The 26,688-nt window shown below is 48.5% G+C and overlaps 1 protein-coding gene and 1 long non-coding RNA gene across 5 annotated transcripts; one reads left to right on the top strand and one right to left on the bottom strand.

Moving 5' to 3' along the window:
• Positions 1-1,022: 1,022 nt before the first annotated feature.
• NYX (nyctalopin) lies at positions 1,023-26,685 on the bottom strand. Of its 4 annotated transcripts, XM_040585307.1 has the most exons (5): positions 24,745-26,685; positions 24,208-24,367; positions 14,640-14,710; positions 6,890-6,965; positions 1,023-3,551 (listed from the first exon to the last, which is right to left on the bottom strand). In XM_040585307.1, the coding sequence occupies exons 4-5, from the start codon at positions 6,909-6,911 to the stop codon at positions 2,152-2,154; spliced, it is 1,422 nt and encodes a 473-aa protein (XP_040441241.1). In that variant the 5' UTR covers positions 6,912-6,965; positions 14,640-14,710; positions 24,208-24,367; positions 24,745-26,685; the 3' UTR covers positions 1,023-2,151. The 4 variants fall into 4 exon arrangements, with proteins under 4 accessions (XP_040441241.1, XP_040441240.1, XP_040441239.1 ...); XM_040585306.1 differs by lacking the exons at positions 14,640-14,710; positions 24,208-24,367; positions 24,745-26,685 and adding exons at positions 7,147-7,238; positions 7,381-7,551 and having other exon boundaries at positions 6,915-6,965; XM_040585305.1 differs by lacking the exons at positions 14,640-14,710; positions 24,208-24,367; positions 24,745-26,685 and adding exons at positions 7,147-7,238; positions 7,381-7,550.
• On the top strand, positions 7,748-8,407 carry LOC121084111. The gene is made up of 2 exons (XR_005826589.1): positions 7,748-7,988; positions 8,298-8,407. It is a non-coding gene; the product is annotated as an uncharacterized LOC121084111 (long non-coding RNA).
• Positions 26,686-26,688: the final 3 nt, after the last annotated feature.

Here is a 26,688-nt window from a genome sequence, read left to right on the forward strand (position 1 = left end):
GCAGCAGTTCAGGAGTGCACAGTTGTTTTGCATGTGAGCTGATGCTGCCTTTGACCGAAGCTGTTTACCCTGCAGACTTGGGACCATCGGCAGGGTTGTTCACAGAGACGCTGGGGTGCCAGCGCTGCTTGACGCTGAGGGCATCAACCCTCGCTCATGGCTGGCCCGGCCCCGCCAGGTGTGAACAGACCCGACCGAAGGCACCTTTGCTGAAGCATTGAGCCCTCTTTGAAAAACTTTCTTTCTTTCCCTGGTTCTCCCAGACAATCACAGATGTAAGAGGGCATAGGAGCTGCTAAGAAAAGGTCTTCATGCATGAATTTGTTTATCCACCATTTTTCAGCTGTTCTGTGCCCAAAGTCCATCTTTAGCTGGCCTGTCCTTTGCCTGTGTTTCTGGGTGCTCACCGAGGTGTGACTGGAGGAAGGGGCAGAGGCAAGGACAGCTGCTCTCACTTGGTTTTAGCCAACATGTTGTACATACTGAACTACAACCTTAGCAAAGCGTGAGCTGGAGCGGCTCCCACTCTGCTGCTGCTACTCCAGCACCCACGGGGACTGAGCTGCGACAGGGGTGAAGCTCACATTCATGTTGAAATGGTCATGAAAAGGCAGGGGCGAGGAAAACTAAAGGGGTTAGGAAAATGTTTGATAGTTTTCTTTTAATTAATTTCCCTTTTTATTCCTACATAATTACATTTTAGCAGTAATAAAGGATTGTATATGTTGTATCATTTCATATGAACATGTACATCATAGTATGATAAGCCATGTGTAATTATTTAATATAGTTAAAATATCACAGAAGCGTATTTCTATGTAGTCACTTATTTTTTTAAAATCATTGCTACTTAATACAAATGTAAGCACGAGCATGTTCTAAGTTAGTGTCTACTCTTTATGCTGAAATAGCTTGCCATTTGCTCTACACCGGAAAAAGGACATTCATGTGCGCCCATTTGAGTAGCCTACAAAAAACCTTACCAGAGTAATTCAAGAATCTCAAAAAAAAAAAACACCTGGTTTTCATCAGTTAGTTTATTTTTGTGAGAAAAATATCAAATTATTTTACTAACATGCTCTGAATCATAAAACGTGATAATTCTGTGATTCTGTCTGGACATATTAGCAGCGTTCAATGAAGATTTCAAAGATAAAACATGTAAGATGCCATATAAAAGAAGATGACAGCAAAGTTGGTATGGCATAATATGAGAGGCTATGTGATACACATTAGTGGTGGAAATACAAAATACTTAGTAGGGCCTGGTTGCGTTTGTCATTACCGTGTTCTGCCCCTGCTGCCATGCCATGAAATAATCTACAAATAAAAACAATATATTCCTTGAAACAATATATTAATTAAAAAAAAAATACACCGAAACAATGTTAATAAGTAAGCTGTTAAGTTTAAATATCTTTGCCTCAGAGGAGAATGTTTTGACAAACATGGGTCCATCTGGTTCTTCTGTACCTGTGCCAGAGAAAGGATCAAAATCCTGCCTGTAGTCATGGCCAAAACACTGTGCCCGTCCCAGACCCGCCTGGGGCAGGTGCTGGCCCACATGCTGTTCTCTTGTTCATGAGGACTAGTGTTGCATCCCTGGATGCTGCCCAGGACAGCCCCGCTCTCCCAGCACACGCTGGTGGAAACGAGAAGTAGCTCGCCAGTGTTCAGCAGCACTTGCCGTGGATGCGGGTGTCTGTCAGGATATGAGGAGGGGGTCCAGTTTTGCTGCCTCGTCTTGCTTTCATAAAGTGGGTGGTTGACTCAGCTGGAGTTGGCCCCATGGAATAAACAGCACCACACCGCCATCCGTACAGATCCCTCTTCCCACTGTTCCCAGCAGGGGACATCACACGTCTCTGAGAAATTCAGCCTTTACTGCTATTCCTTCATTGCTCACCTTCCACACAGCTCTGAGTGTCCAGGAGGCTCTGAGACCCTGCAGGGCAGGTTTCTTACCCAGAGTGGGATGCAGCCTTGAACCTGATCCCACCATCCCCCTAGAGCCAGATCCAACCAACCCAAGCAGGGGGGTCTGGAGCCAGTTATCTATTGGAGACCCATGATACGAACTTCTCCCTAATGACTAAGTAGGTGCAGGGACTAAATGCTTAAGTAGGACCCATGCTCCTTGCAGCCCTTGGACTATTTGCATTTCAAAACAATCACTGTAAAAAGTGCTGGGAAGTAAAAGGAGAAGGAGATGGCCTCGATACTGTCTTCCCCCACCCCAGAAGAAACCCCATCAGTTAGTCCGTCCAGCTGTGTGGTGTTACTGTAGCCTTCAGTGGTGTTTGCCACCTCTTCGGGAAGGCCCATCTGGAGCAAGAGTTTGGAGATAAGGCTGTTGAACTTGCTCTCGGTGGTAGACCAAGGCTCTCCACTTGGGGTCGGGCCTTCAGACGTGATGTTAACCTCCACTGGGTCAAGACAGTAACCTTCTGGTGATCTCTCATAGAGCACATCCATGAGGTCAATCCCAGCTACAGAGGAGGGGGAGGCACAGGGGATATCCCTGACAAGCCTGTAATTCTCCATCCACTCCTTCAGCCACTCGATGCGGCAGTCGCACTCCCAGGGGTTGCGGAAGAGGTACAGCTGCCCGAGGAAGTACACCGGCTGGAAGACAGAAAAGGGCAAGGTCGTCAGGTTGTTGCTGTTCAAGTGCAACGCGACAAGGCTGGTGAGGTTTTCAAAAGCCCCCTCCTCGATGTAGTTGATCCTGTTGCGGTCCAGGTAGAGGACCTCCAGCTCCCCCAGGTCCCCGAACCACGTGTTGGAAACGTTCCTGAGAAAATTCCCCCCCAGGTTGAGCATCTTCAGGCACCTCAAGCCATCGAAGGAGTTTTCTGGAAGCTCACTAATCAAGTTGTCATTCAGGTACAGGTACTCCATCTTCTGGCAGCCCTGAAAAGCTCGCTCATGAACGACATTTATCCTGTTGTCCTGCAGATTCAGGTATTTCAGCTTTGTCAGTCCCTGCAGGGAGTTGTAGGCTACGGCTTCAATCCTGTTTCTCTCCAGGTAAACGTGGGTCAGGTTCTCCATGCCCCTGATGGCCCCTGGGATCCTGCGGAAGTTGTTCTGGAAGCAGAAGAGCTCCTGCAGAGCAGGCAGCTCGATGAAGATCCTGTCTGGGATGTTGAAAAGGTTGCAGTCTGCCAGGTCCAGCTTCACCAGCCGTCTCAGGGCAGTGAAAGTCCGCGTGTGGAGATAGCGAATGTACTCGTTGTGGGCCATCTTCAGCTCGGTCAAGCTGGGCAGCCCCTTGAAAGCCCCCGGGGTGATGAAGGAGATATTGTTGTGGTTGAGCGACAGGGATTTGAGGGAAGGCAAAGTCCCAAAGGCCCTCTCAGAGAGGAACTTGATGCTGTTCTTGTCCAGGTTGATAGAGGAGGCTTCACAAGGGAACTCGCTAGGGATCTGCCCCAGGCCGACACGATCACAGAGGACGGAGCAGCTCCGTTCCTGGGTGCACACGCAGTTGGCAGGGCAGGACCGCACGCAGGCCCACACCGCCTGGACGTGGGGGACCCAAAGGATCACTGTCAGAGAGGAACGTGCCATCCCCGTGGAGGCACACAAGGAGAGAATCGGGATGCATCGTTAGCAAATATATTAGCCACAACGGGAAAAAGAAATTATGCTGCCTTTGCCTCCCTTCTAGCCAAGCTAATTACTACCTGCTATTTGTATGCCAGTTTTGACCAAAGAGCTCTCATGCAAGATTCCTAAAAATTTGCTGGAGTTTTTAAACCCTCTGAGAAGGGGTGTGTGTATATATAGATACAGATATATAGATATATAATGTCATCTAGAACGTCATCTCTGATTAATTTCTTTCCCCAAGAGGGGAACTCACCTAGACTTACGTATTTCTCAGTGTCTCTGTGACTGCTCTCTCTGCAAGCTGATGGGGACACGGTTTGACCAGGGAGTAGGCAGAGATGTTTTGAAGGCCAGCTTGGATGGATTGCAGTATTTCTGGGTGGGGAAGAGGGGAGGGCAGTATGTTCTAGTCCAACAGCCAGCAGGGGAGATCAGTTAGTTGCCTGGAGCACATCAAAGTCATGCTTTTTGCTTCTTCCTTTTTGTTGTTCTTTCAACCTAATATTTGTCCACCAGAGCCATGAGCTGGTGCAACACTACAAGGGGAACTATCAGCTCCTAAGGGTACAGTACAGTGTTTAAAAACATATTCCCACTCTGCATGAGGAAAAACAAATTAAGGGATATTGTTCAACTACTTTCTTCATGACTTTTTACTGTTTTGCCAGTTCTCAAGACAGTCATCATAGTGCCTTATGCTTGATGGGAGCAGCCACTTTGTCTTTTTATCAGCCTGACATGGAAGGTGTGTGGCTATTGTGGTTTCTTTTCAATGTAGTCCCATGCAGGTGGATGTACAACAAGGAAGACAAGGAGAAAGCTCTTGGGGAGAAATCAGAGAAGAACAAAAGGAACGGGAGACATCAGCCTCCATGGACAGGCATTTTTGCAGGGAAAAAACATTCAGTCAGCCAGACATCTGCAAAATAAACTCATTAGAGAGGAAGAACTGAAGGCAGAGCTCATTTTGTAATTGCTCTCAAAGGCACATCCTACCTGCCACTCAACAAAATGAGCAGCTGCACCAGCAAACTCTCCATACAGTCACTAGCGGGAAAATGTGGTATTGTTACTGACTGGGTTTTCTGCTGCAGTTTATTGGCTCCCACACAGGCATAATCCTTTTAATTTTTTTTCAAAAAGACATGAGATACCAACAGCCACATGAACAGCCACCTTTATTGCAGAACTGCTGGGATCACATTGCTGCTGCGTGTGTATGTCTGGCCCCAAAGGCCAAGGAACAGACTTTCCCCCACACTCCTGCAGACTGACTGGAGAGCGGAGATCCCAGCAACTGGGCTGCCTCTCCCTGCTGGTTAGCAGTACAGCAACTGCTAACTACAGCTATATTCCCAATGGACATTTTTATTAAGACAGATTTGTGAGGTGATATGCCAGGAAGCATCATCTTCAGCCAGTGTCTAGCTTTGATTTTTTTCAGCCCCTAAGGCTTCAGTGTACAGACCAACCTACAGTCTGCACTGCAATTGCTCTGCCCTTTCTCCATCCTTTTTAAAATCAATATGCACAGTACTGTATTTATGAATTTAAGCTGCCTGCGGCTTGTTCAAACAGAAGACTTGCAAAACTTTCAGGTTTGCTGGACAGGTCCCGATTAACAGAACATCAACCCAGAGCTGCCTAGCCTGGTTCTGTCTGAACCAACCCCATCATCACTTGTAGAAGAGGGATTTAGATATGTGGAGAGAGCACTTCCTGTGAAGGACTTCAGCTGTAGCCTCAATATCGAAATGCAGGTCCCATCAAGCATGGCCACACTATCGTGACCAGAGAATTAGCAAAACAGCATCCCTTCAAGGAAAAATGACAGTGAAGGACTCTGGTGGAAAGTATTTCAGACAGGTTGTCATTTTGTTTGTTTGTTTGTATGTTCTTTTTTTTTCCTGAGCCTTCATCTAACAGCCACAGCTAAAGAAAACTCCCCTTCAGCCAGGGCCCTGGGTAGACAACAGGTGAGGAGCCTAAGGACAAGACAGGGGGACAACACGCCTGCCTCAGGTTGCTCTTTCTTCGCGCAGGCTGCCTGGGAGCTGCCTCGTTTGCTACCATTTGCACCACTCCACACTGTTGCTCGCATACGGGGGCATATGTTGTTTTTGTTAGGCAGTTACATAAACTGAGGGCCAGACAGATTAAGGATTTGCCTGTTCCCAAATGTCTGACCACAGGTGGCTGGCTGGAAAATGATGGATGCAAGTGTTCCTTCTGGAATGAGAGCTTTGCATGGGCTCAGGGTGGCATCCAGGGGGGCATATGTGCATAGGCTGTCCTGTATGTAAGACTGTCCCAAGCAAGTTCAGTGTTTAGCTACAGCTACTCAAAGGTCAGTCACATCTCTGGCCTTCAGAGCAGACTGCCCCCAGCAGCTGCAGACACTGTGTGCAGTGGAGGAATGAGAACACTGATAACCAAATCGCCTCCTTCCCCTCCCTGCCTGTTCTCTTATCACTGGATAAAGGAAACGTCTGTACCCAAGCCATATCCAGACTGTTTTCCTTATACACAAGGGTTTTTCAGTTACCAAATCTGGGTCTTCTGCTAGTGGCATTTCACAGCATACTTCTGAGATCTTTGTTTATAAGTGTATCTCTTCGCATCGTGCAGTACATGGAAAGCAAGGACTTGAGGACCATCCAGTGAGAAAACATTCCCCTGGCAACAGGAGCCCAGAGGAGCCCCTCAGCACCGAAGTCTTTGTGGCAATTCTCCCTCCTTCTCTTGCAAAGGAAGTCAGAAAAAAATCCTCCATGTGAACCCCACCAAACCCTCGGGAGAGCTGCTGTTCAGATCTCCTCTGTTGGCCATATCTCCTCTGACCAACATAGTCTGAAACATCCCCACCTCCCCTTCCTCACTGCTTACTCCTTCCCCTTCCCCCAGAAGGATGTTCTTTGCTTTTAACACTGTAGCAGCAGACAGGGCAGCAGCTGGAAGATGCTTCCAACTCATTCACACAGAGGATGCTCAAATGAGGTATGTGTTCAAGAAAAAGGGTGAAATATACCAGTAAGGTCAAAAATATTTGTGAGAATAAGGAATAAACAAAAATCCACCCAGGGAGGATCTCTTTTGTTCTTTTAAGTACTACAGTAATTCAGCATTTAAAAGGAAAAGTGAGAGACTGGAAAAAATATTTGCTGAGTTTTTAGGAGGGTAGAGAGACAATGACTGCAATAATTGAGTATTTAACCTACACCTCTCCAAACTGTCTAATCCATTACTGGGTAATGCAGAATAAGAGTATACTCACCATTTAAAATGATGGCAAACATTACCTTGATTATTCACTAGTGGCATTTCAGGTCTGGCAAGCAAATTTGAGAGATCTAAGAGCACACAGGAAGAACAGAGACAGGTTTCATCCTCTGTCATTTCCCTGAATCATTTTCCCACAGTAAGTTCTATGTTTAGAAATGAAGATGAGTGAAAAAGCTCCTCTCCCACACACTTTCAAACTGAAGAAGTCCCCAGCACCTTCCTGGTGAGCATCTTTCTTCTACCACTGACCTTCTCAGGGAATCCTGCAGCTCTGTGTTACTCTTTTCAGGAGCTCACCCACATCCTTCCCACCAGCTGTGCCAAGAGCAGGCTCTTATCACCTGAGGTGGAAGCAGATCACCAGTAGTAAGAGACTGCCTATCTCCCCAGGAAATAGGTACTGGTAAGGGGAGCATAACCAGCCTAGCATCAAACAGTCAAAACTAAAATTCCCATCAGAAATCATCTAAACATATTGCTTACCTAGCCAGGCAGTGGCTGTGTCTTCCCTCCTGCTCATGGGGCTGCCATTAGCCATACGAGTCAGTCTCTGAAAAGTTGGCATTTTTTTCTCGCAAGCTATCATTTAATGGCAGGAAAATCCTCTGTATCAGAGGAGGATTAGCGGAGATGGAAGAATGTGTCTGTCCTCTAAAGCTCCCAGAGCAAAACAGGGATTGCAGACAAACCAAACTGATGCTTTCTCCCCTCTGCCAACCTACTCTCCCCCCACTCCATTAAAAAAAATACAGTCCAGAGTTGGACCGTTGCCATTTGAACAGCATTGCTGAAAGTCGTTATTCCACTCCCCATTATATAATGGCAGAGGAGGTGGGAGTGCAGGGTGCAACCTAAATAGGATTATTAGTGTGGGGCAAGCACGGGCTTAGTTTCCCTTCGCTGAGCTCTCTGAACAGACGCAGCTTGGGCCTCTTTTCTTTCATGCATGCTTTCCCAGCCCCTGTGTGGTTCACACGCTGCTAACAGGGCGCCAGTGTGGTTTGCTTTGCCTTGCTGAGGATTGCTCCTGAAAGACAAGGAGATGCCAACAGCACCAGAAGAAGGGTCCACAGGCAGAGGGAGCTTGCATGGTCTGTATTGCCCTGGTTATATTGAACTCTGCCCTGTCTAGGAGAGCGGTTCGCCTGTGATGCTGCAGCTGTTGTGTGGAAATCGTAAGGACAGGTTCTGTATGTGGTGATGTTTTAGCATTCAGGATGTGAATCGGGTTTTAAAGCCTTTTCTGACAGAATGATGATGGTTTCTTTGGAGAGTGGGGGCTGAATAAGTGAGTTATCTCAGCCTCCCATGCCTTAGGTAATTGCATTCACCATGTCAGAGGGAAAAATAGCTCTACTTTTTATTTCTAAGTGAATTATTCTGCTGTTTATTTTTTTCAGGAAATGGAATACCTGATGAATTTATGCTTGTTACAGCAGGAAAGATTCAGCTGGGAAACAGCCTGCTGATGCTCAGCTCTTCGTGCAAATTAAAGTACCCAGCTACATCAGGTTTATTTTGTTTTGGCTTTCCCCCAGTTTTAAGGCATCTGGCTGGCACCGCAGGGAATTCGTATTTGTCTAAACAGCGTGTAAGCAGCCTGGTGCTGGGAGGCAGGCTGGAAGGAAGGGGATGACCCACATAGCACTGATTTTACCTGAAGAATACCTTTCCCCACCACCTTGTGGTACCGACCCCCCAGCTTTGCAAATCTGTGCTTTGCACCACACTGCTTTGCACAGAGTAGGAAAGAGATTGGCAAAGGCACACACAGGCATGTTGCAGCCTCCACCAGAGCTAAAGCTGATAGAGATCTTGTGGGGAAAGAAGTGGCACTGGCCAGGTGTGCACCAGCGCTGGGGTAGCTGACGTTTCCCCTGAAGGTCCTGGTTCCCATGGGAATACCAGGAAGCCACAACCTGTCTGATCACAGAAACCAGAACACTGGCCTTTTGGCCATGAAGAAGAATAGGGGGGAGGATGGGAAAGCGCTATTGCCAGCTCCTTTTTCCCCAACATTTACCAGAGCCCTAACAGTGGTAGCAGAAATCTTGTCTCTCCCCAGGTGTACACATGCTGTAGACAAGGGGCAGAGGCAGTGAGCAAGGTGGGTGCATGGGACTCAGGGACAATTTGGTGTGTGATCAGTCAGCAGCTCCCCAGGGACTAGACCTGCTGCTTGGTTTGCACAGCAATATTAAATCTGCTCATTGGAAATGAGGAGGGGCTGATCCGCACCAAGGCACCAACCGGACTGCTGCTGAGCCTCTGGGGCTCTCCTGTGCCTCGCTGCTCTTCTTCCATGTGCACAGTAAGGGACTGGTGGGGGTGGGACTGCTGAGCCCTGCAAAGGGCTTTTGTGATCTGCAGAGCCACCTCCTCCAGAGAGACAGACTGTGGGATCTGGCAAAACACATCCCCTGAGAATGGCACAAGGAACCTCTGCTGTGTAGAACAGGTGGGTGGGATGGGGGGGGGCTTATTAAACTGAGAGCTGTATGCACCTCAGCAGTTGCTTTCAGGGGTGGGGGGACAGTGGCAGCTGGTGCCTATTGCAAAATCAGCAGCCATGACATTGTTAGCAATGTTGCAAAGCAGGCTCTGGCAGAAGCTGGAGGAAGGCTGGCAGGGAACACCTCTTGGAGAGCTACTGCAATGTGCCACCTCGCCGTGGAGAAATGCAGGTATTGTTAGCTCCTGCAGGAGCTTCTGAGAGCAGCTCTGCCATCCGTGTCCTACATGTACAGCTTGCTGGCCACAGCTGGCCTGGTGATGGAGCTCAGCCCCAGTCTGGCCTTTCTTACTGTGGCTGGAGGTAGGAAAGGTTGAAATAGCCCAGGGGCCCTCAAACTTTTTAACCAGGGGGCTGGCACGCGGATGCAGTGGCATGCAGTTATCTGCGGCTGCTTGGTTTCCCCCCCAACACCCGGCCGGGGGGTGTGTGTGGGGGGGTTCTGTAAATACCAGGGGCCGGACTGAGGACCCTGGGGGGCCGTATCCTGCCCGTGGGCCGTGGTTTGAGGACCCCTGATAATAGCCCTTGTCCTGCCCCATCACAAGCCCTCCCAGCTACAGCCTTACCAGCCAACCTGTGCTGGCACAGCTGGAGCAGCTGCCTGGCCAGCAGCAGCAGCAGGAGCTCCAAGGCAGTATATTTCTGTGCATCATTTATGGGCAGGAGCCTCGTGCATCTCCAGACCACAGCACAGAGAATATATGAGCATCTCAGCCCCTGCATGGGGGGAGGCTGTGGGGACCGGGGGTGGGAGACACGCTGAGGTCACAGTTTCTAGGAAAGTCTCCCTCTGCAGGCAGCCGGGTGGTCGAGGAGCATCGCCCTGCAAGCAGCTTCAGCAGCACCGAGCTGGCCACCCAGTGCCACCCATGAACTTTTGCCAGCTCTTGCGAAGCCTCATTCATTTCCTGATAACCTTTGATTTTGAACGGCCGTGCCAAGGTGAGAAAGAGGCCTGGTAAGGAGAAGTTTCTAGTCATCTCGGGTAGAAAAACCTAAAACACCAGAGGGTATATAAAGGAGACCAGCATTTATCTTTAAAAGAAACAAACAGGCCTTAAACCGCACCTCAACATTTTTCAGAGCATGACTCAGAGCTGGTTAAGGCTGAGTGCTGGGAAGCTTCGTGGCTGCTGGGCTGAAAGTAGACTCGGAAGCTACAGACCTTGCTACTGAAGCTCTATGCTGTTAATGTTTTTGCCACTAAGGGCTCTTCCTCATGACCTGTCCTGCTCTTTTTAATCTCTGGGAACTCAGAGAAGCCTGAGGTCAACCTAGCAGTGGAGCCAAACCCAGAAAGCAGCAGAGCTATGCTACCACTGGAAAAAAAAAATACTTATATCTCATCTTTCACCAAAAGAATTTGGAGAATTCAGCCCTGACTGGAGGAGCCTGATCTGCTCCAGGGTTATGTGCTGGGGACATAAGCCTTGGCACAGCTTCACAAGCTGGCAGTGAGGGCAAGCCCTCCTCACAGGGCAAGCCTGTGCAGATTTAGTTTAAGACTGCTTCCAAAAACCCACTTCTTCATGGCCAGGGGCGTTTCCTGTGATGGTGGGTTAAGGATCTGAAAGTAGCTCCTCTCTCTGATACATATTGATGTGATTTAAACTGACCGCTGGGGCTCACTTCTTGCAGTGGTTCAGCTACAGCTTAAAATATTCCCTTTATTTTCAAAGGCTGGCTAAAAACAGATGGTGGGACCCATCTCACCTAACTGAAGGTGAGAGAGGTCTCATCGTACCCACTTTGGCCACCTACCTGTGGGTGCCATCATGGGCCTCAGCAGGGCCCATTGTCGTTGACAGAGGATGACAAGAGAGCTGAGGGCATGCAGCTCTGGGGACACCTCCACACCGCTAGAACCAGTGCTGGGTTAGCTGGATCCCAGGCATTGCACGTCCAGATGTGTCCATCCAAACACTGCCCTCCCCAGAGCAGTGGAGGCAGAGCTGCTTGCCTGATTCCAGTGGCTGAGCAGCTTCGTTCCTGTTATTTATCTCCAACTGCTGCTTGCATTCATGGGACTAGTGCAGGGGGTGAGGGCCCTGAGCCGCAGAGCACCCAAGCCCCTCCGCCCACCCCAGGCTTTGGTTTCCTGAACTTCTGTAATAGCAGCCGCAGCTCAGCGCATACTTCCCCTCTTCTCACAGCAGCAGCTGTGCCACACTTCTGACCCTTTCCTGTGCACATCACCACTGGGGTGACCTTTGAAGTAGCTGCCTCAGCATTTCTTGATGGGGCTCCTGCTGTCGGCTCTGCTCCATGGGACCGGGGTTGCATGTAGGGTGGTCACCCAGCCAGCCATGCCATGCGTGCACAGCTCCGGATGGCGTGGGTTTGGGGCAGGGAGGAGGTGTCCTCTGCGGTGGAGACTGCTGTGCTGCGAGCAGACAGGGTGGACCAGCATGGCTGTGCTGGGATTTGCAACTTGGCACAGCCTGAGTAATCGCCAGAAACAGTGCTTGGTACATGCATGATGTTGCTGCTTTCAGGAGACTTAGAGGCAGCTGTGGAGCCCGTCAGGACTTCAAGAGCAAGGACCTAAGCACCTTTCCATTGATCAGAAGAGAGGACAGCCTTTCTTCTGCAGGCAAGGGTTTCATTTTTGTCTGGACTGAGACCCCTGGACTTTGCTCAGGCATTAAGCTCCAGGGTCCTGGGGGTACCTGTAGGTGTTATAGGAGGGGTCTCCGCTGGGCCTTCCCCCACCCCAGCCCTAGGGCCCGGAGGTTCCATTTTAGCCCAGCCCAGGGCTGTGGGTCTCTGCCCAGCCTGGGCAATGCAGCTTGCCTGTTGTTGATGGCCCTCTGCCACATGTTGTAGCCCCATCTCAGCCCGCCCAGCCCCCTCAGGCTGGTGTGCTGTGCCCTCATCAGGCTGCATTCTGCTGGTCCCATTCCAGCTGGAGAAGATCCACGCCACCTCGAGAACCCCCTTGGAAGGCAGAGTTGCTGTGGTGCTCCCCATGGTGTCCTGCTCCCCGTGTACCCTTAGCAAGGAGGATTGATACCAGCGACAGTGCCTTCAGGCTGTCAGAATGCCTCCTGCCCTTCAGAAATAAACCCACCTCACCCCGGAGACCAATTTTGTCCCCTCAGCAGCCTCTGCCAAGGGTCCAGGTTTGTTCTGCTCGGTGTCTGTAAAACTGTCCAAGCCTTGACCAGCTTCCCTGGCAAGACGTGACCAAAGAACAGCCCATCACCTGGTTTTATGTTCACCCTGCTGGCCTGGGTTTGTGTGTGGAACACCGCAGCCCTGCAGCTGCTTCACACCGGCAGCTGCCCCGCTCCCCCCCCCCCCCCAAGCTGTGTCCCCACGGCGGCGCGGGCACACGCTGCCCAGCAGCAGGCTGCCATCATACAGCGGGTCCGAGTGGGGACAGTTTCCTGACAAACACCTGCCTACGGACTGAGAGCACAGACAGTGCTGGACACGTCACGACGGCCAAACCCAGCCCAAAGGCTTCCTCACGGCAGGGCTGGGCTGGCTGCAGGCCACCTGCAGGAGTCACTCTGGGGGACCCTTCACCACCTGGTCCATGGCAGGAGGAAGCAGAGATGGGACAAGGCAGCCAGCGGCAGCACACGGCAAGAAATAGCCACCAAAACGCCGCTTGCCCACGGGGAGGGTAAGGAAGTGAAGCCAGTGACGCGGCAGAAAGAGAAGAGGGTCAAGCTGGGCACCAGATGTGAAGCCCCGGCCCAGCTGCTGCACGATGGCCAAGCCGTGCAGCAGGGGCGGAGGCCCAGGAGCCTGCAGCTGCAAGCAGGAGCGTCTTCTGAAAGGGAACAGCACACTCTAGGGTAGGGAGACTGAAGCAGATGCAGTGCACAGCAAACCACAGGCCAGTGTTTTTGTCTGTCAGCCCAAACCTCTGACAATGACCCAGTTAGACATCACGTAGACCCCATGCAAAGGAACAAGAAGCCCAGGGAACGGAATGTAGCTCTGTCAAGGTCAAATCCTCCCCCTGCCTGACAAGGGCAGGTCAGAGAGCCTCTCCAAGACTGTCCAGGCCACTGGCTTTTACATGAGATCTCTCCTGACCCATTCTGTGGATGTGGTTTCATGTCTCACACATGCTAATCACACAGTGACGCTTCAGTGAGAAAGGAGCAGCATGGGCTGCTCTGCAGCGAAGGGCCAGGCACCTGTCATGGCATCGAGCTCCTGCTTCCCATTGCAACACATGCGTATGGTGCAATGCTGAAAAACAACATCATTGGGGTTACTGGGTGACTCCCCACAATGCCCAGAGGAGCCTTGGGGAGGGAGAGGGACGCTGGGCTCAGATCTGTATTAACTAAAGCTGAAGTGGAACTTGAATCTACATCCTCCCCATCTGCACTGTGACTCCTGGCCTCAATGAAAAACTGGCTGGCCATGTACGAGCGTCTCATTTCAGGGACAAACCGCTGCTGGTGAAGCCTGAACAGGGGCTGCGTTGCCCGTCTTTCTTCGCAGGGTACGGAAAGCTCTGCCCTCGCTTCTGCCTTCAAGCAGCGCTTGGCTGTGTGCTGCACTGCATCACGGCTCGTGCCCAGCGTGTGGCCGAGCGGGCAGCTGCTGCTTGCATGTCACACTGGCAGACCGGGAAAGTCAAGGCTGGCAGCACCCACGCCAGCCAGCCTGCCCTCCCCGCTGAAGCCGGTGCGTGGGTACCAGTGGTGTGGGCATGCAGAGCAGGGGAGCCCCGCGAGGGTTCGGGCTGCTAGCAGCTGGGGAGCTGCTCTGCCCCAGCCCTTTGGCATCTGCAGGATCTTTTCTATCCTGTGTAATAAAAAGACAGCTGCTTGTCTCCTGCTTAAAGTCCTCACGCCGTGCTTTCTGCAGACTGCTGCCCAAGGCAGTGACTACCTGCAGTCCTTTGTAATCTAATGGGAAGGCTGCACAGTACACACACGAAGGCAAGGATACATTGCAGTGAGCTCCGCTTAATTCCCCCTCGGTGGCTAGTGAGCCAATTAATCTTAAAGCTGCCTCCACAACCATGTATTGGCAATGCACAATAAACTTAAACGCGGCACCGTAAACACCTTTTGAAGCAGCCTTTCTGCACTAAACACACAACAAGCAACACATTATCCAAGCCAACAGCCCTCCCAGGCCTCACCAGACAGTTTGTTTACCTCCTGGTGATTTATCTCTCCCACCTCCACGACAGGATCAGTGCCACCTTCTCCCCACTGTATAGCATCAACATTTGGGGCAGTTCATCACTGACCTGTTTCCACTTAACTCGGGCGTTTCTGTCAGGAGCCTTCTCTGTAGCCAGGTCAGATACTCGGGGAGAATCTGGGGGGAGGTATAACTGGGCTGAAATGTGATTTTTGCTCTACTTGCCATGGTACTTTCCCCTGCCTGCCTAACACTTCTGAATGCCAAGTAACAAGGAGCACTCCCTCACGCCAAGCCACTATAATTACCTGGTAATAGATCTAAAAGGATAATTCTGTTTTCTGTCAAAGATGCTGACAGATAGGAAAGCAGCCAATCAGCAGATCAGGAATAAACTTCAATAACATAAAAACCAGCACACTAAACAGGAGGTTAAAGCAGCATACACTTACAGATGATCTGGAAGATGTGTTAAATGAACTTATCATGCCCTCCTGAGCACATAATGGCAGTGCATTCAGCAAATAATCAGTCCCAGATCAGTTCAAGGACTGGACTGAAAACACAGTGACAGAACTTACTAAAAACTGTTCGTTATGGTCAAGACCTCCTTCCCATGCCCCGCTCCTAGCAAAGGAAAGGGGTACAAGAAAGTCTCCAGGGCTCCTCCCCACAGCTGTGTGAGTAAAAGCTTCCCCACATCGTACAGCACACTTGAACAGCATGTGTTGGACTACTAAGAAAGGATGTGTCACGGGTAAAGGACAAAGAAACTCAGGGAGCCCAAACCTGGAGCATGAGAAACTCTGGTGAGAAACCCAGCATCACTCTGGGGCACACCAGAGGGGAGACAGAGCAGTCGCTGTGAGCAGCCAGTGCAGCCCACAGCAGCCATCTGCCACACTGCTTTCTCCAGGCCTCCGCCAAGTCCATTTGCAAGGTGTTCAGATTCTCCAGCTCCAGTAATGCAGCTACTCAAACATCCACCACCTGATGTATGTATAGTTTTTGCACAGGTCTAAGATGACTGAAGCTAGCAGAGCTTGGGGGTGGGAGGGGAACAGCCACTGCTGTAGATAAGCACACATTTAAGCCTGCATATTCTGCTTCTCACTCGTTCCCTGCCTGTGATTTTAGGGGCTGCCGACACCTCTTCCTGCATGTCAATCCTGGGCATCACCAAAAAAGTCCCTGTGGCCACGTCACGGGCAAACACAGCAAATCCCCCACACTGACGGTGTATTTATGCGTTGCAGAAGTACAGCACTTCTGCTCATGCGAAAGGCTTTGTTTCCTACCAGCTACACGGGTACCTGAGGGAGACAGTATGCGACAGCATTTTCTGAGACACCAAATCGACAGCGACAGAGGAAATAGCTCCTCTGCAGCAGGGTGGACACTACCCTCTCAGACAGGATCAGTGCTGAATCCCAAGCCTAGCAACTGGCAACGTGAAGAGAAAGCTCTACTGCTAGCTTGATAGCTGCCTGCAAATCCCGTAACGATTTCTAGGTTGCATCGAGGGATGCTGTGCAGGTTGCATCGGGTTTGCGGGAGGCTGCAAACAGGCGGGGAAAACCCTCTTTGCACTTGTCAGAAAAGCTGTGCTACAACAGCTGTGCTTTAGCAACAAGTGTGTTACAAGTTGTTTGAGCTACCATGCCTGATGTGAGTTATAACAGAGAGTAGAGAGTATCTGCTTTCCTTGTATATGGTAAACAGAAAATAAACGAGGTGGTAAACACCATGTGTACGAGGCAGCGGGAAGGAGAGGCTGCAGTACATTGATCAGGCTGAGCTGTGGGAAATGCAAAGAAGGGCTAGACGTTCAGCATTAAAAATAAATCACACCAGGGCGCTGCAAGACACCGCAGCCCTCAACAAAACTGTCTTCTGCCAATAATTTCTCACTACGGTTATTACTTCCCTTTGATTTAGACAGCACTTTCACAATTTTCCTCTAAGACTTACCGGGTTGTGCTGGGGCTACACATCTGGCACATGAGGGCATGGGACAGGGAAGAGGCAGCGTGCCTGGCCGTGCAGGGCTGCGCCTCCCTTTACCCCAGCGCCCAGCAGCACCTCCAGGGCATTCAGGACACATCCTCTCTCTCCTTGGCACTCACTCACTGAGCATTTGCAGCAGCCGCTCTGGTGCACTCAAGTGACAGCCCATCCACAATCTCTCTCTCCTACCAGAGCAGTGGGCTCACCAGTGTAACAGAAAAGCTTGCCTTCCCCGTAAATGGGATAGGGAAAACCGCTGCTTGGGGCTGCCACTATGATATTTAGTGGTGCAACTTCAAAATTGCAAAGAGCAGACCGTGGAACCGATGAATGAAAGCACTAAGCTGCAACACCCTCAGCCTACTATTTTGGGTAGATGCTCAGTAGGTGCCTTTGACAGAGCATTCCATCGGGTCTGAGAGACCCTACCAGTGCCACCAGTTGGCTGCATGTTGCCTGAAGGTCTCCAACTGATGGGCTACAGGACTGAGCCCCGTCACAGGGTGTGGAAAAGAGCAGCACACACAGGTCCCTCCCGACTCAAACGGTAGTGACGTTCACAGGGGAACACGATGGGCATCCAGGGCAGTAACACGGTACGGTGAGGTTGGCTTGTGCCAGCAAAGCCGAGATTGGAACACAACTTGTCCAAGGCACCCCCCTGCAGCTCTGGGGCTGTGCCAGGCAATAGCACCTGTGTTTAGGTGACTCCTTTCACACTTGAGAGACCTAAAAAGGATTAAGGGTTAGCCAGGGGATGTCAGCAGCACAGATGCTGAAATACCCTCGAGGCTCTGAGCCTCTGTCTCTAATCCACCAAGGAACAGAAGTGTTTTGGGAGACTTGAGGCCTAGGCAGCAGCTGAGGGAGATCTAAACATTGTATTTATTCAAGCATTAAACATGCCTATTTCTATAAAAAATTCTGCCAGGCATTAGCCTTTCCTCCATCATGCCTGTGCATGACCAGCCAGCCAAACACACCCTATCAGGTGTCACCGGGGCATTGCTCACTGACCTTGCACTCCACCGTATTTCACGTACGGAGCCCAGCCCTGCAGCCACTCGAGGCGAGGGCAGCCTTTCCGGCAAGCACTGCCACCTCTGTCCCTGGAGAGGCTGGAGAGAGCATTTGTCACCACTCCCCTGGGAGTGTGCAGGGACAATCTGTGCTCTGCGGCACGCAGCAGTCGTTAACACGAGCAACATTACCCAGATTTGTACAACCAGCAAATTTTTGAGCATTTGCCTGACAAATAGCAGCCGCAGGTTCTCTGCTTTCCATCACATGGGGAGAGCCAAACCCACACTACCCTCTTTCCTAAAGAAGTGCTCTGCCAACAGAAGCTATGGGCCAGCATGGATCAAAAGGGGACTATCCCCCCCTCCTGTTGAAACCATGACACTGTACAGCAAATTTAATAAATAATGCCAGCAGGCTTCTGTCTGGCAGAGACATACTGAAAGAGGAGACTGAGAATTGCAAATACATCCAGGGGAGGGGGGGAGGGGAGCAGTGTAGGGGGAAGCATTGCCTTCTGTTTCCTGGACAGCTTCTGCATTTTGCATTGAACCGATTTGTAGATAAAACACAGAAGCTGCCTCAGGAGCAGAGACCAGACCCCTCAGAAATTCCCCCATCTACCATGAAAGCCCTTGCAGGCAGCCCTTGCTGCTGCAAACCCTGGCCCCACGCCTGACAAACATGCAGATAAAAAGTCAAGGCTCAGAGACTTCGGGCACCAGCAGAGCAGAAGCTGCAAAGGTCGAAGGTTTGCACTGTAATTAATTTTGGGGTGGGTTTTCTTGTCTTTCATCTCTCCCAGGTACATGGGAAGTCCACAGCAGAGACGGGGAGGGAAGCACCTCTCCAGGAGGCCCCTTTGGCATTATTAGACCCCTGCCTTGACTACAAGGCACCATGTCTTCCCATACGTATAATGGGAAATGGCAAGATTAACAGAAGCCCAAATCAAAAGACTTTAAGTGTCTGCTTTTGAACAAATCTGACATAGGGCAAGAAAGCTTAACCAGGGCCTAGAAGAGCACTAATTATCAAATGGAAAATCAACAGGTAATTCACCTCTAATGTGAACTAACCATTTCTAGGGGAGAAATTAATTAAATGGGAGAATTAAATCACCAAGAATTTGCAGAGTGACCAGTTCTGATGGGATTCAGTTAATAAGCTATCTGATAATCATGTTGGCTTCATTTTCTTCTCCTCTGGACATAAGAGGAGAGACAGAGAGCAGATTAGTACAGTGCCTCTCATTCCCAGGCTGCAGTCTGAGATGACTGCACCTTACTCAGCTTCAGCATTTTTTCTTGACAAAACCTAAGCAAATGTAAAGCAAAAGCCAAAAGCAGACCACTGGAAAAATGCAACTGTAAAAAAAAATAAAAATTAAAAAATATTAGTAGGTGAGAGAGAAGGAAGTTTCCTTTACAGAATGGCTCACAGGTTCATGACGCACCCTCCTGCCTGAGCTCAGTGCCAAACAAGCAACGCAGTGAACCAGAGTCAAAGTCCAGTGCCAGTGCTCTCCAGCAAAGAGGGGAACTAAAAGGTGAGCGTCCCTACCTCGCACATATGCAAGGCACTTGGAACAAGAAAAGACTCATTTTTCTTGGGATCTCTGTTATGTCCGAGCTGTTACTCGATCCTGAGCAATGGATGGGAGGTTGAGGCTCTTCCACGGCCGTTAATAAAAGCCAGTCTGCACAGTGCCATCAACATGGTCCATACTGGGTGCGGGCATGCAACCTCTTTTCTATCCAATTAGCCAGAGCAGTGTTTATGTCAGCATCATGCTTTTAGAACAGCTCTGTGCCAGCTGCAGGAAGAGAAATGATCTCCAGCCTTGTAGAAATGCAGAGCCACATGGGCAGACACCACCTGATCTCTCATAAAGCCTGCCAGCACAAAAATAACTTCTCAGAAATACTTGAACACATCTGAACAAGCAGAGTGAGCCAATCTTGGATCAGCACTTTGCATCACAGGGCTGCAGCATTTGTGATCCAGCCTTCAAAGACTTAAATTTGGATTTGCTTGGATTTGCTGCATCTTCAAACACTGACTGAGCTTACCTACTTTCAGTTCTGCCATCTCCTTACAGCATTATGTGCCAAATCCTCTAACAACCCTCCTGGATGGAAAAACACAAGCATTTACACTTCAGGGCGGTGACTAATTTGCGGTACCTATAATGAGTGAGGTTCTGCAAGTGAAATAATATGGTCAGATCCAGGTGCAGCCGAGGGGGGCTACATTATCTACTTCATACACAGGCTGTGTTTTTTCCACATGTGAACAGAGGCCGAAGGAGACAAACAAGAAATGGAATTCACTGTTGCCAATTTGTAAAATCATTTTCCAAGTGTTAAGATTTTCCTGATACTGCATGTAGTTGTTGTGGTAACACAACCTGATAGCTCTGCGACATTTTGCAGTTTATGCCTGAATGACAATAATAATAAAAAAAGCAAAACATGAAGGCTGTCAGTATCTGTTAGTGAGTTCACATTACAGAACAAAATATTCTCTCCTGGAACATGCTGGGTCTTAGGCAGATTCAACTTCTCAGGGTGACGCAAATGCTGTAAAAACAACTCTGAGTCATAGAATAAAATCACATAATTCCCCAAAGCCAAATAAGGACAGAGCTCAGCCCACACAGCTCTGACTTCCCACTTTCTTGGTAGTAACAATTTTGTTACTGCCCTTCTAAACGGTATCATTTGCCTTGCTTTCACTGCAAATCTCGCGTTCCCTATCACTCGAGCCCATAAGCCAGTGTAAATACTGGTATCGTAAAAAACAAAGTCCTGTTCCAGCATCTGTAAGGTCTAGCATAAAGCCTGTTAGGTGCTCTCTGGGACTAGCTTTGCTAATTGGTATGAAGTCTTTACGAGGAACCTGAAAGGCATTCTCCCAGATCATCAGTAGTTTTATTTTGATATATTTTTCAGCAAGAGTTCATTACAGCCCATTAGGGCGAGGCTTGGGTATTTTATGAATGTAATACAGCAGCACGCAAAGAGCACTTAATGCCTTAAGTCTTTAGAATGCTTTTTAATTTCATAACAACTGATTTCACTGCCAGATTTCCCATGTACCAAACTAGGGAAAGCCTTGTGCAGTCTTGCAGCATGTAAATAAAGCCTTCAGACTTGATCTGTGAGTGGTGTAAACCATCATCTTTCTGCTGTTGTCATTTTGCATCAGCAACTGCTGAGCTTTATAGTTTGAAACCTCATGGACATTTTATTAATGGGGTGGGAGGAGCTGCCTAAGAAGAGTTGTATGTAATAAACAAGATGTGATGTATTTGCAGTACATGTAAGCATATTGTTTTATTTATTTTCGGCATGATTTTCCTTCTCCAGCACCTGTGCATGAGAGCTGAGTGTGCTGGAAATACAGGTCGTAACATTCGCATGGTAATGCACCATAAGCTTGATCTAACTGTAAAGCAAGTATGAGCTATCTGTGTCCTTACTAGTTATTAACAACTCTCCTTAGGGTCCCGTTTGGAAGATGAAGTGACAAGGCACTGGCTTTACATTTTGCAAAGCAAAAAATCTCTGCAAGCGAGTGAGAGTGTGGCAGTGTGTTTGTGATATAAGAATTATTCACTTTAAAAAAGAAGTATGTAAATATCTGTAACGAAAAACAAGAAAGAGTTTGGAAAACAGAGGATGTTAATCAACCCTTACAAATATTTAACAAGACATGGCCTTGGGAGAAGGAATAGACATCATAAATAGGTCAGGCTAAGAATTAACAAGATAAGCTCAAGGAGAACCAAGTGGTTAATGAGACCAAACAAAAAATTACTTGAACTATGTATGAACTATCCTCATTAGCACACTAAAAGACCCATCCTCGAGCAAAGAAAGCCCCGTACTGACAAAGCCCCCTCCACAGAGGACAGGTGAGGCAAAAAGAAAGAACACTCTACCTCTAAATGAAGACAAGGCTCCTAAGAACCAACAAGAATCACGTGCGGCAAAATGTATTTATAAATAATTGTTCCAACTGTATAAAAAGTTTTACTATGTGTTAAGAGGGCTGCTAGCTTTACGGATTTAGCACCCACCTCTGCACAGACATGCAATAAACAAGTATCTCAGCTCTTGTGCATGGGCCATCTCTTGCACACCAGGTGAAGAACCCAGATTTGGGATAACATTTGCATATTGTTGCTGCCTGATGATTGACAGAGATGATATACCAGTGCCTGATTAAGATCCGCACACACTCCCTGGGTACTGAAGCCATTAACACCGCAAAGCAAAGGTACTCAAAGCATGGGATTCATAAATCAGAAAGAACAAACTGTGCAGTGACATACCAGGGCTCTAGTTCATCCCTCAGCTGCTGCGCCGCAGCTTCAGCCAGCTAACGCAACGCATGCTTGCACAGCTGCACCCCTTGTCAGCCTTCTGTTGAGCTATCCCTCCTTCTCTTCCCCACACTTAAGTGTCTTCCAAGTTACCACTAGTAACTGAATATATTTACCGAATATAACCAAGGTCTCCAAGAACACAAGAGACCTCATGCACATTTGACATTTTTTGTGTTTAACAGTAACATTTATGTATTTGAGGCACGTTTTTCCACTGCTGTTTTTTAAACACAGTAAATTCAGTCTGGTTTTAATGCTGTTTTTTTCCTGAAAGGTCTCTAACAGAGGCTATATCACCAACATGTCAGCTGATGAAAAGCAAAAGCAGTCATTTATTCAGCCCCTTTAAAACTCCTGCAGCATTAAATCCAATGTAGCGCAAATGTTTGAGAACTATTGAGAAGAAAATACATCTCTATTAAAGCTTCAAGACTTTTGTCTTTTTGATTAAGGAAAAGCAATTTTATACTTTGGAGACCTCCCATGCTGTATTCTTAAGAGAGGAAAGGCATGAAACAGTCTATCTGACATTCCCCATTTGGGGAGGAAAAGAAACACTTCAGAGTTCCTTCATATAAAATAAGTTAACTAAAAAGAAAGGACTGGGTTTTTTACTTTCTTGCCCACTTTAATCCACTGATAAGCCTGGAAAACTCAGTGTTTCCACCTGGGACTTACTCCACATGAAAGATAAGTGAAAGTTGCAGGTAAGCATCTCTAATGAAGAGAAGGAGCAAAGGGGCATCATTAGAACCCAGCCATCCTGCCTGGCATAATATCTGCAGTGCTGTATATGAGCTTAAACTGGGGGCACAGCAGCGATTTCCACTTTGACAAATGACACATGTAATTCTACAGCACAGAACTATCTACGGTAACTAACAAGAAGCTTACAGAAATTTCCTCCAAATACTGTTATTCACCTGTCTAACCAGTAGTGTCATAAATGCACTATCACAGGGTTTGTTGTAAGTGCTGGCCCTTCTTTTCCATCAAGAGGAATGCCATATATTGAGATTTATGCAAATGGGATGAACAGCAAAAAAAACAACAACAAAAAAAAAAGCCCTTGCAGCCCAAATATTTGGCTCTTTACCTGTAAACGGACACCATAATCAAATCTGAAGTTTACAGCTTAGGAAGGTCACTGGAGCACTCTGTCCCTGTAAAGCTACACATAGTAGACATATCCTATTTTAACTTTGCACATAGAACGCTGCAATGCAAACACCAACGCCTTCCCAGGCTGCTGATAGATTTTACGGCCTTTGCTTTTTGTCTTGCATCTCCTGCTTCTCTAATTCATGGGAAAAGCTGCATCTCCATCGCTCAGCTAGAAAAGACGAGGGGTGATGTGTTCACAAACCAGCAAGGCTGGAGCTGCCAGAACTGACGCCAGTGTTGACTGTGTCATTCTGTGTCATTCTGCAGAGGGCATTTATTACTCCTCCGGTCAGTCACCAGACCATGGTGTGTACAGTTTCACAGCTGTCACGCTGAATATTTTAAATGACTGTTTTTTGCCAAGTCAGAACACATTCACAAACTGAGAGATCATCTCAGGACAAAGCATGTCCAGGAAAAAGCCTGTTTCTATTTTGGCACTGCAGCTTGGAGCAAGAGGTTACAGATCCCAGGACTGTCACAGCTGGAGTCTGTTTATGAAGGAGGTTTAAAAACACAGACTTAGCTAATCTCTGAACTTCCTAAAGCAAAACATACAACACTGCTTGTTTATTCCCCCCAGACAGGAATTTGATCAAATGAGGTCTGTAACATCTGACTAGTTTCCCAACCACACTCTCAAAGCCCACAGGTGATCCTTTGAAGAGATCAGAAGAAAAGCAGACCTAGCAGACCGCTAGGAAGCATCTTCCCTAAGAAGTTCTCGTTAACATCAGTCTGTATGGAGTTAGTCTTCCCTACTCTCATGAGTAATCTTAAGTATTTGCACAGCAATTCAGCTAAGAGGCTACTCCACTAGATGTTATACAAACATGGGGCAAAAGGCTACAGGATATCACAGGTGGGATCTGTGCTCCCACACAGGTTTTGCATTATCCCACGAGTCCATTGCTAGAGGTGACTGGCACGTGCACTGCCACACCATGAAACCCTCCAGAGGGACGATCCCATTTGGGTAAAGGAAGTAATAGAGACATATCCCGCAGCTGACAAGGTGCAATAAGGTATAAAAAGACGATCCAGAAAGAGTTTAGGCAAGAAGAGTCCTGCAGTGTTAAAATCGAAGTACCTGGGAACAAGGTAAGGGCCTGTGCAGTCCTCTGCCTTGCACCCCTGTGTGCTCAGGGGCCTCGGATTTCCTCTGAGCTTGCCTCAGTCATCAAAATACACAGGAACACATGAGCAGCTGTAATGCACGTGACACATGACTATACACCAAAACACGAAAGCTGGAACGGAACAGAAGAAAGGTTGTATTTGAAGCTCCAAAATCCTTGTCCCAGGCAAACTGAATTATCACCAGTTAAAAAGGAAAGAATTCTACCAGTTGCAAAACTAATGGCACATGCGCTCTGCCATCTGCAAGTCATCAAGATCAAACAGGCTCAGTTCTCCGAGCAGTGGGCTAAACAGAAACACCAGAGGGTGGTCTGTGGCCCTGGCCATGGCGTGGGGCTCTGCAGGGGAGCTTTCATGTGACCAGCAGCAGCTGCTGCCCAAGGCACCAGAGTGCACGTGGGAGACAACTGCCTAAAAGGGAGGGTAGGAAAATGCTTCCCAATCCTACCACACACATGCCCTGCCTTTAAAAGGAAGATCTACTTACAGCAAGTATCTTTACTAGCAGGCCTGTTCATGCAAGTAAATACAGGTCTCTGTCTAGGACGACAGACCTTGTATTGTGAGGCGGTGAGGGGGGTTACAGCTCTTGAAGAACAACATCCTCGATCAAAACAGCACAGTCAGGAGATACCGAGATCTCTCAGCTAGATGAAGGGGCACTGAGCTAAATTAAAGATTAATGTTAGAACTCAAAGCATAAATTAATCTCACTATTGGTTATACTGGGTTAGAAATTGAATTTCTCATCACATGAAAGGGGCTTGAGTACCATCTCTGGGATTTTTAGTGCTTCCCACTAAAGGATAGTAATTTTACATTATTTAAGTCAGCTAGGACAAGCCTCGTTCTTCTCTAGCCTGGTTTACTGGCACTTCACAATGCAAACATGCATCTGGTACCAGCTGGGCTGTGGAGACTTGAAGCAACTTGAAGGGATGGAAATGTTCTGACACTGTATCCGCTCATAATGGCTCTTGCCAACCATCAATCACCCTTTAAGCCTGACAGCCTTCTCTACTGCACTGAAATCACTATTTCCTTACTCTCTATCTGCTTCTTTTCCAGTTTGAGCTGGAAAAACCTGGACATTTTTGATTCCTGCCTGCTCCTTTATTAATACTGTAATATTATCCTACAGGCAAGCTGCCCAACATGCTTGAAAATGTGCTCTGAAAGCCACTGGTGACACAAAATACAAGAACAGAAATCAAACCCATCAACACCTTCATTTTAGCTGCTGCTTTGCTTGCTCTCCCATGCCCAGCACTATTCGAGGTCAGCACTCCAAGGACCCCTCAGTGGAACAGTGACATAGTGGGAATTTTCCACTGGGAGAAAGGGAAAAGCACAACCTGCTCCAGACCTACTTCTGAGGACAGCACCACAAGTTAAATCAAGCTGAGGGGACGGTGTCACCCGACAGCCACAAGCCTTCCCTCACCTCCCAGCACGAGGAAACGTGAATCTGACTTTCAGGAAGGACAACAGGAATGAAGGGTAACACCAGTCACCCACAAGTTAAATGGCTAAATAACCTCCATATTGGGAAGGAAAGTAAGATATTTCTGTAGCAAGAGAGGATCAATTCAGTGATATATAAAGAATTTCAAAGTAAAAACACGGTATGTAGCTTGTGAGCAGGGGGGACTCTGGGAAGCACTGCATGGAAAGCCCAGGAAAGACTCACATCCACCGCTTCAGTCTCACAGTGTTTTTCTCACTTCGGCTCTTGCCAGCACTAACTAATCCAGGACATTTTCTCTACCCACAAAGCTGATCCAGCATATCTTCCTGCCAGCCTGCGCGCGTCAGCGGCCAGCTTGCACCAGTGCCAACACGCACAGCTGCTCTCTCCTGCCTCCCCCACAAGCTAGCGTCTCCGCCGTTCCTAGCCCCCCACGGCACACAGCCTCACAGATCAGGATGCAGACTGTGATCTGTTACGCTCTTCCCACATCTTTAAAGCAGGAAGATCCAAAGCTTTAATCCCATTCCCACTTTGCTATTGACATCACAGGGCAAAGCTTACGCCACAGCTTACCGCAGCAAGGCTGAGCTGTTCTGTTTTTCATTCAATAAAATATAGTTCCCTCTGACTGGCGTTAGACCCACTAAAAGCCTCATTTACAGCAGCACGTAACAGAACTACTACTAGCCACCAAGCCTTCAAGGCTTAAAAGACCCATCCTTCACCTAAGCCCCACAAAGCAGCAGACAAAGCACTATCCTCAACTGCCCAAAGTGAACACCGAATCAGAAGAGGTGAGAACTCCTGAACTAACTTTCTTCCCACTTAGCATCAGCAGGAAACTTTCCTTTCAAGCAAACTGCAGTGAAGGTACACCAAGAGCCAGGATGCTTTGGAAATACTGCCTCAGCTGTCTCCTCCGAGCTTGGAAAAGTGCTTTGCAAGATCATTAATGAGGCC

Source organism: Falco naumanni, chromosome 2, assembly GCF_017639655.2.
Source record: "Falco naumanni isolate bFalNau1 chromosome 2, bFalNau1.pat, whole genome shotgun sequence".
Classification (NCBI taxonomy): domain Eukaryota; kingdom Metazoa; phylum Chordata; class Aves; order Falconiformes; family Falconidae; genus Falco; species Falco naumanni.

Coding starts and splice junctions, on each gene's coding strand:
- NYX (XM_040585303.1), bottom strand. CDS start 7,011: ATGACAGAGGATGAAACCTGTCTCTGTTCTTCCTGTGTGCTCTTAGAT. Junction 3,552..6,914: donor GCCACTAGTGAATAATCAAG/GTAATGTTTGCC, acceptor CCTCTCTGACAG/TGATCCTTTGGGTCCCCCAC.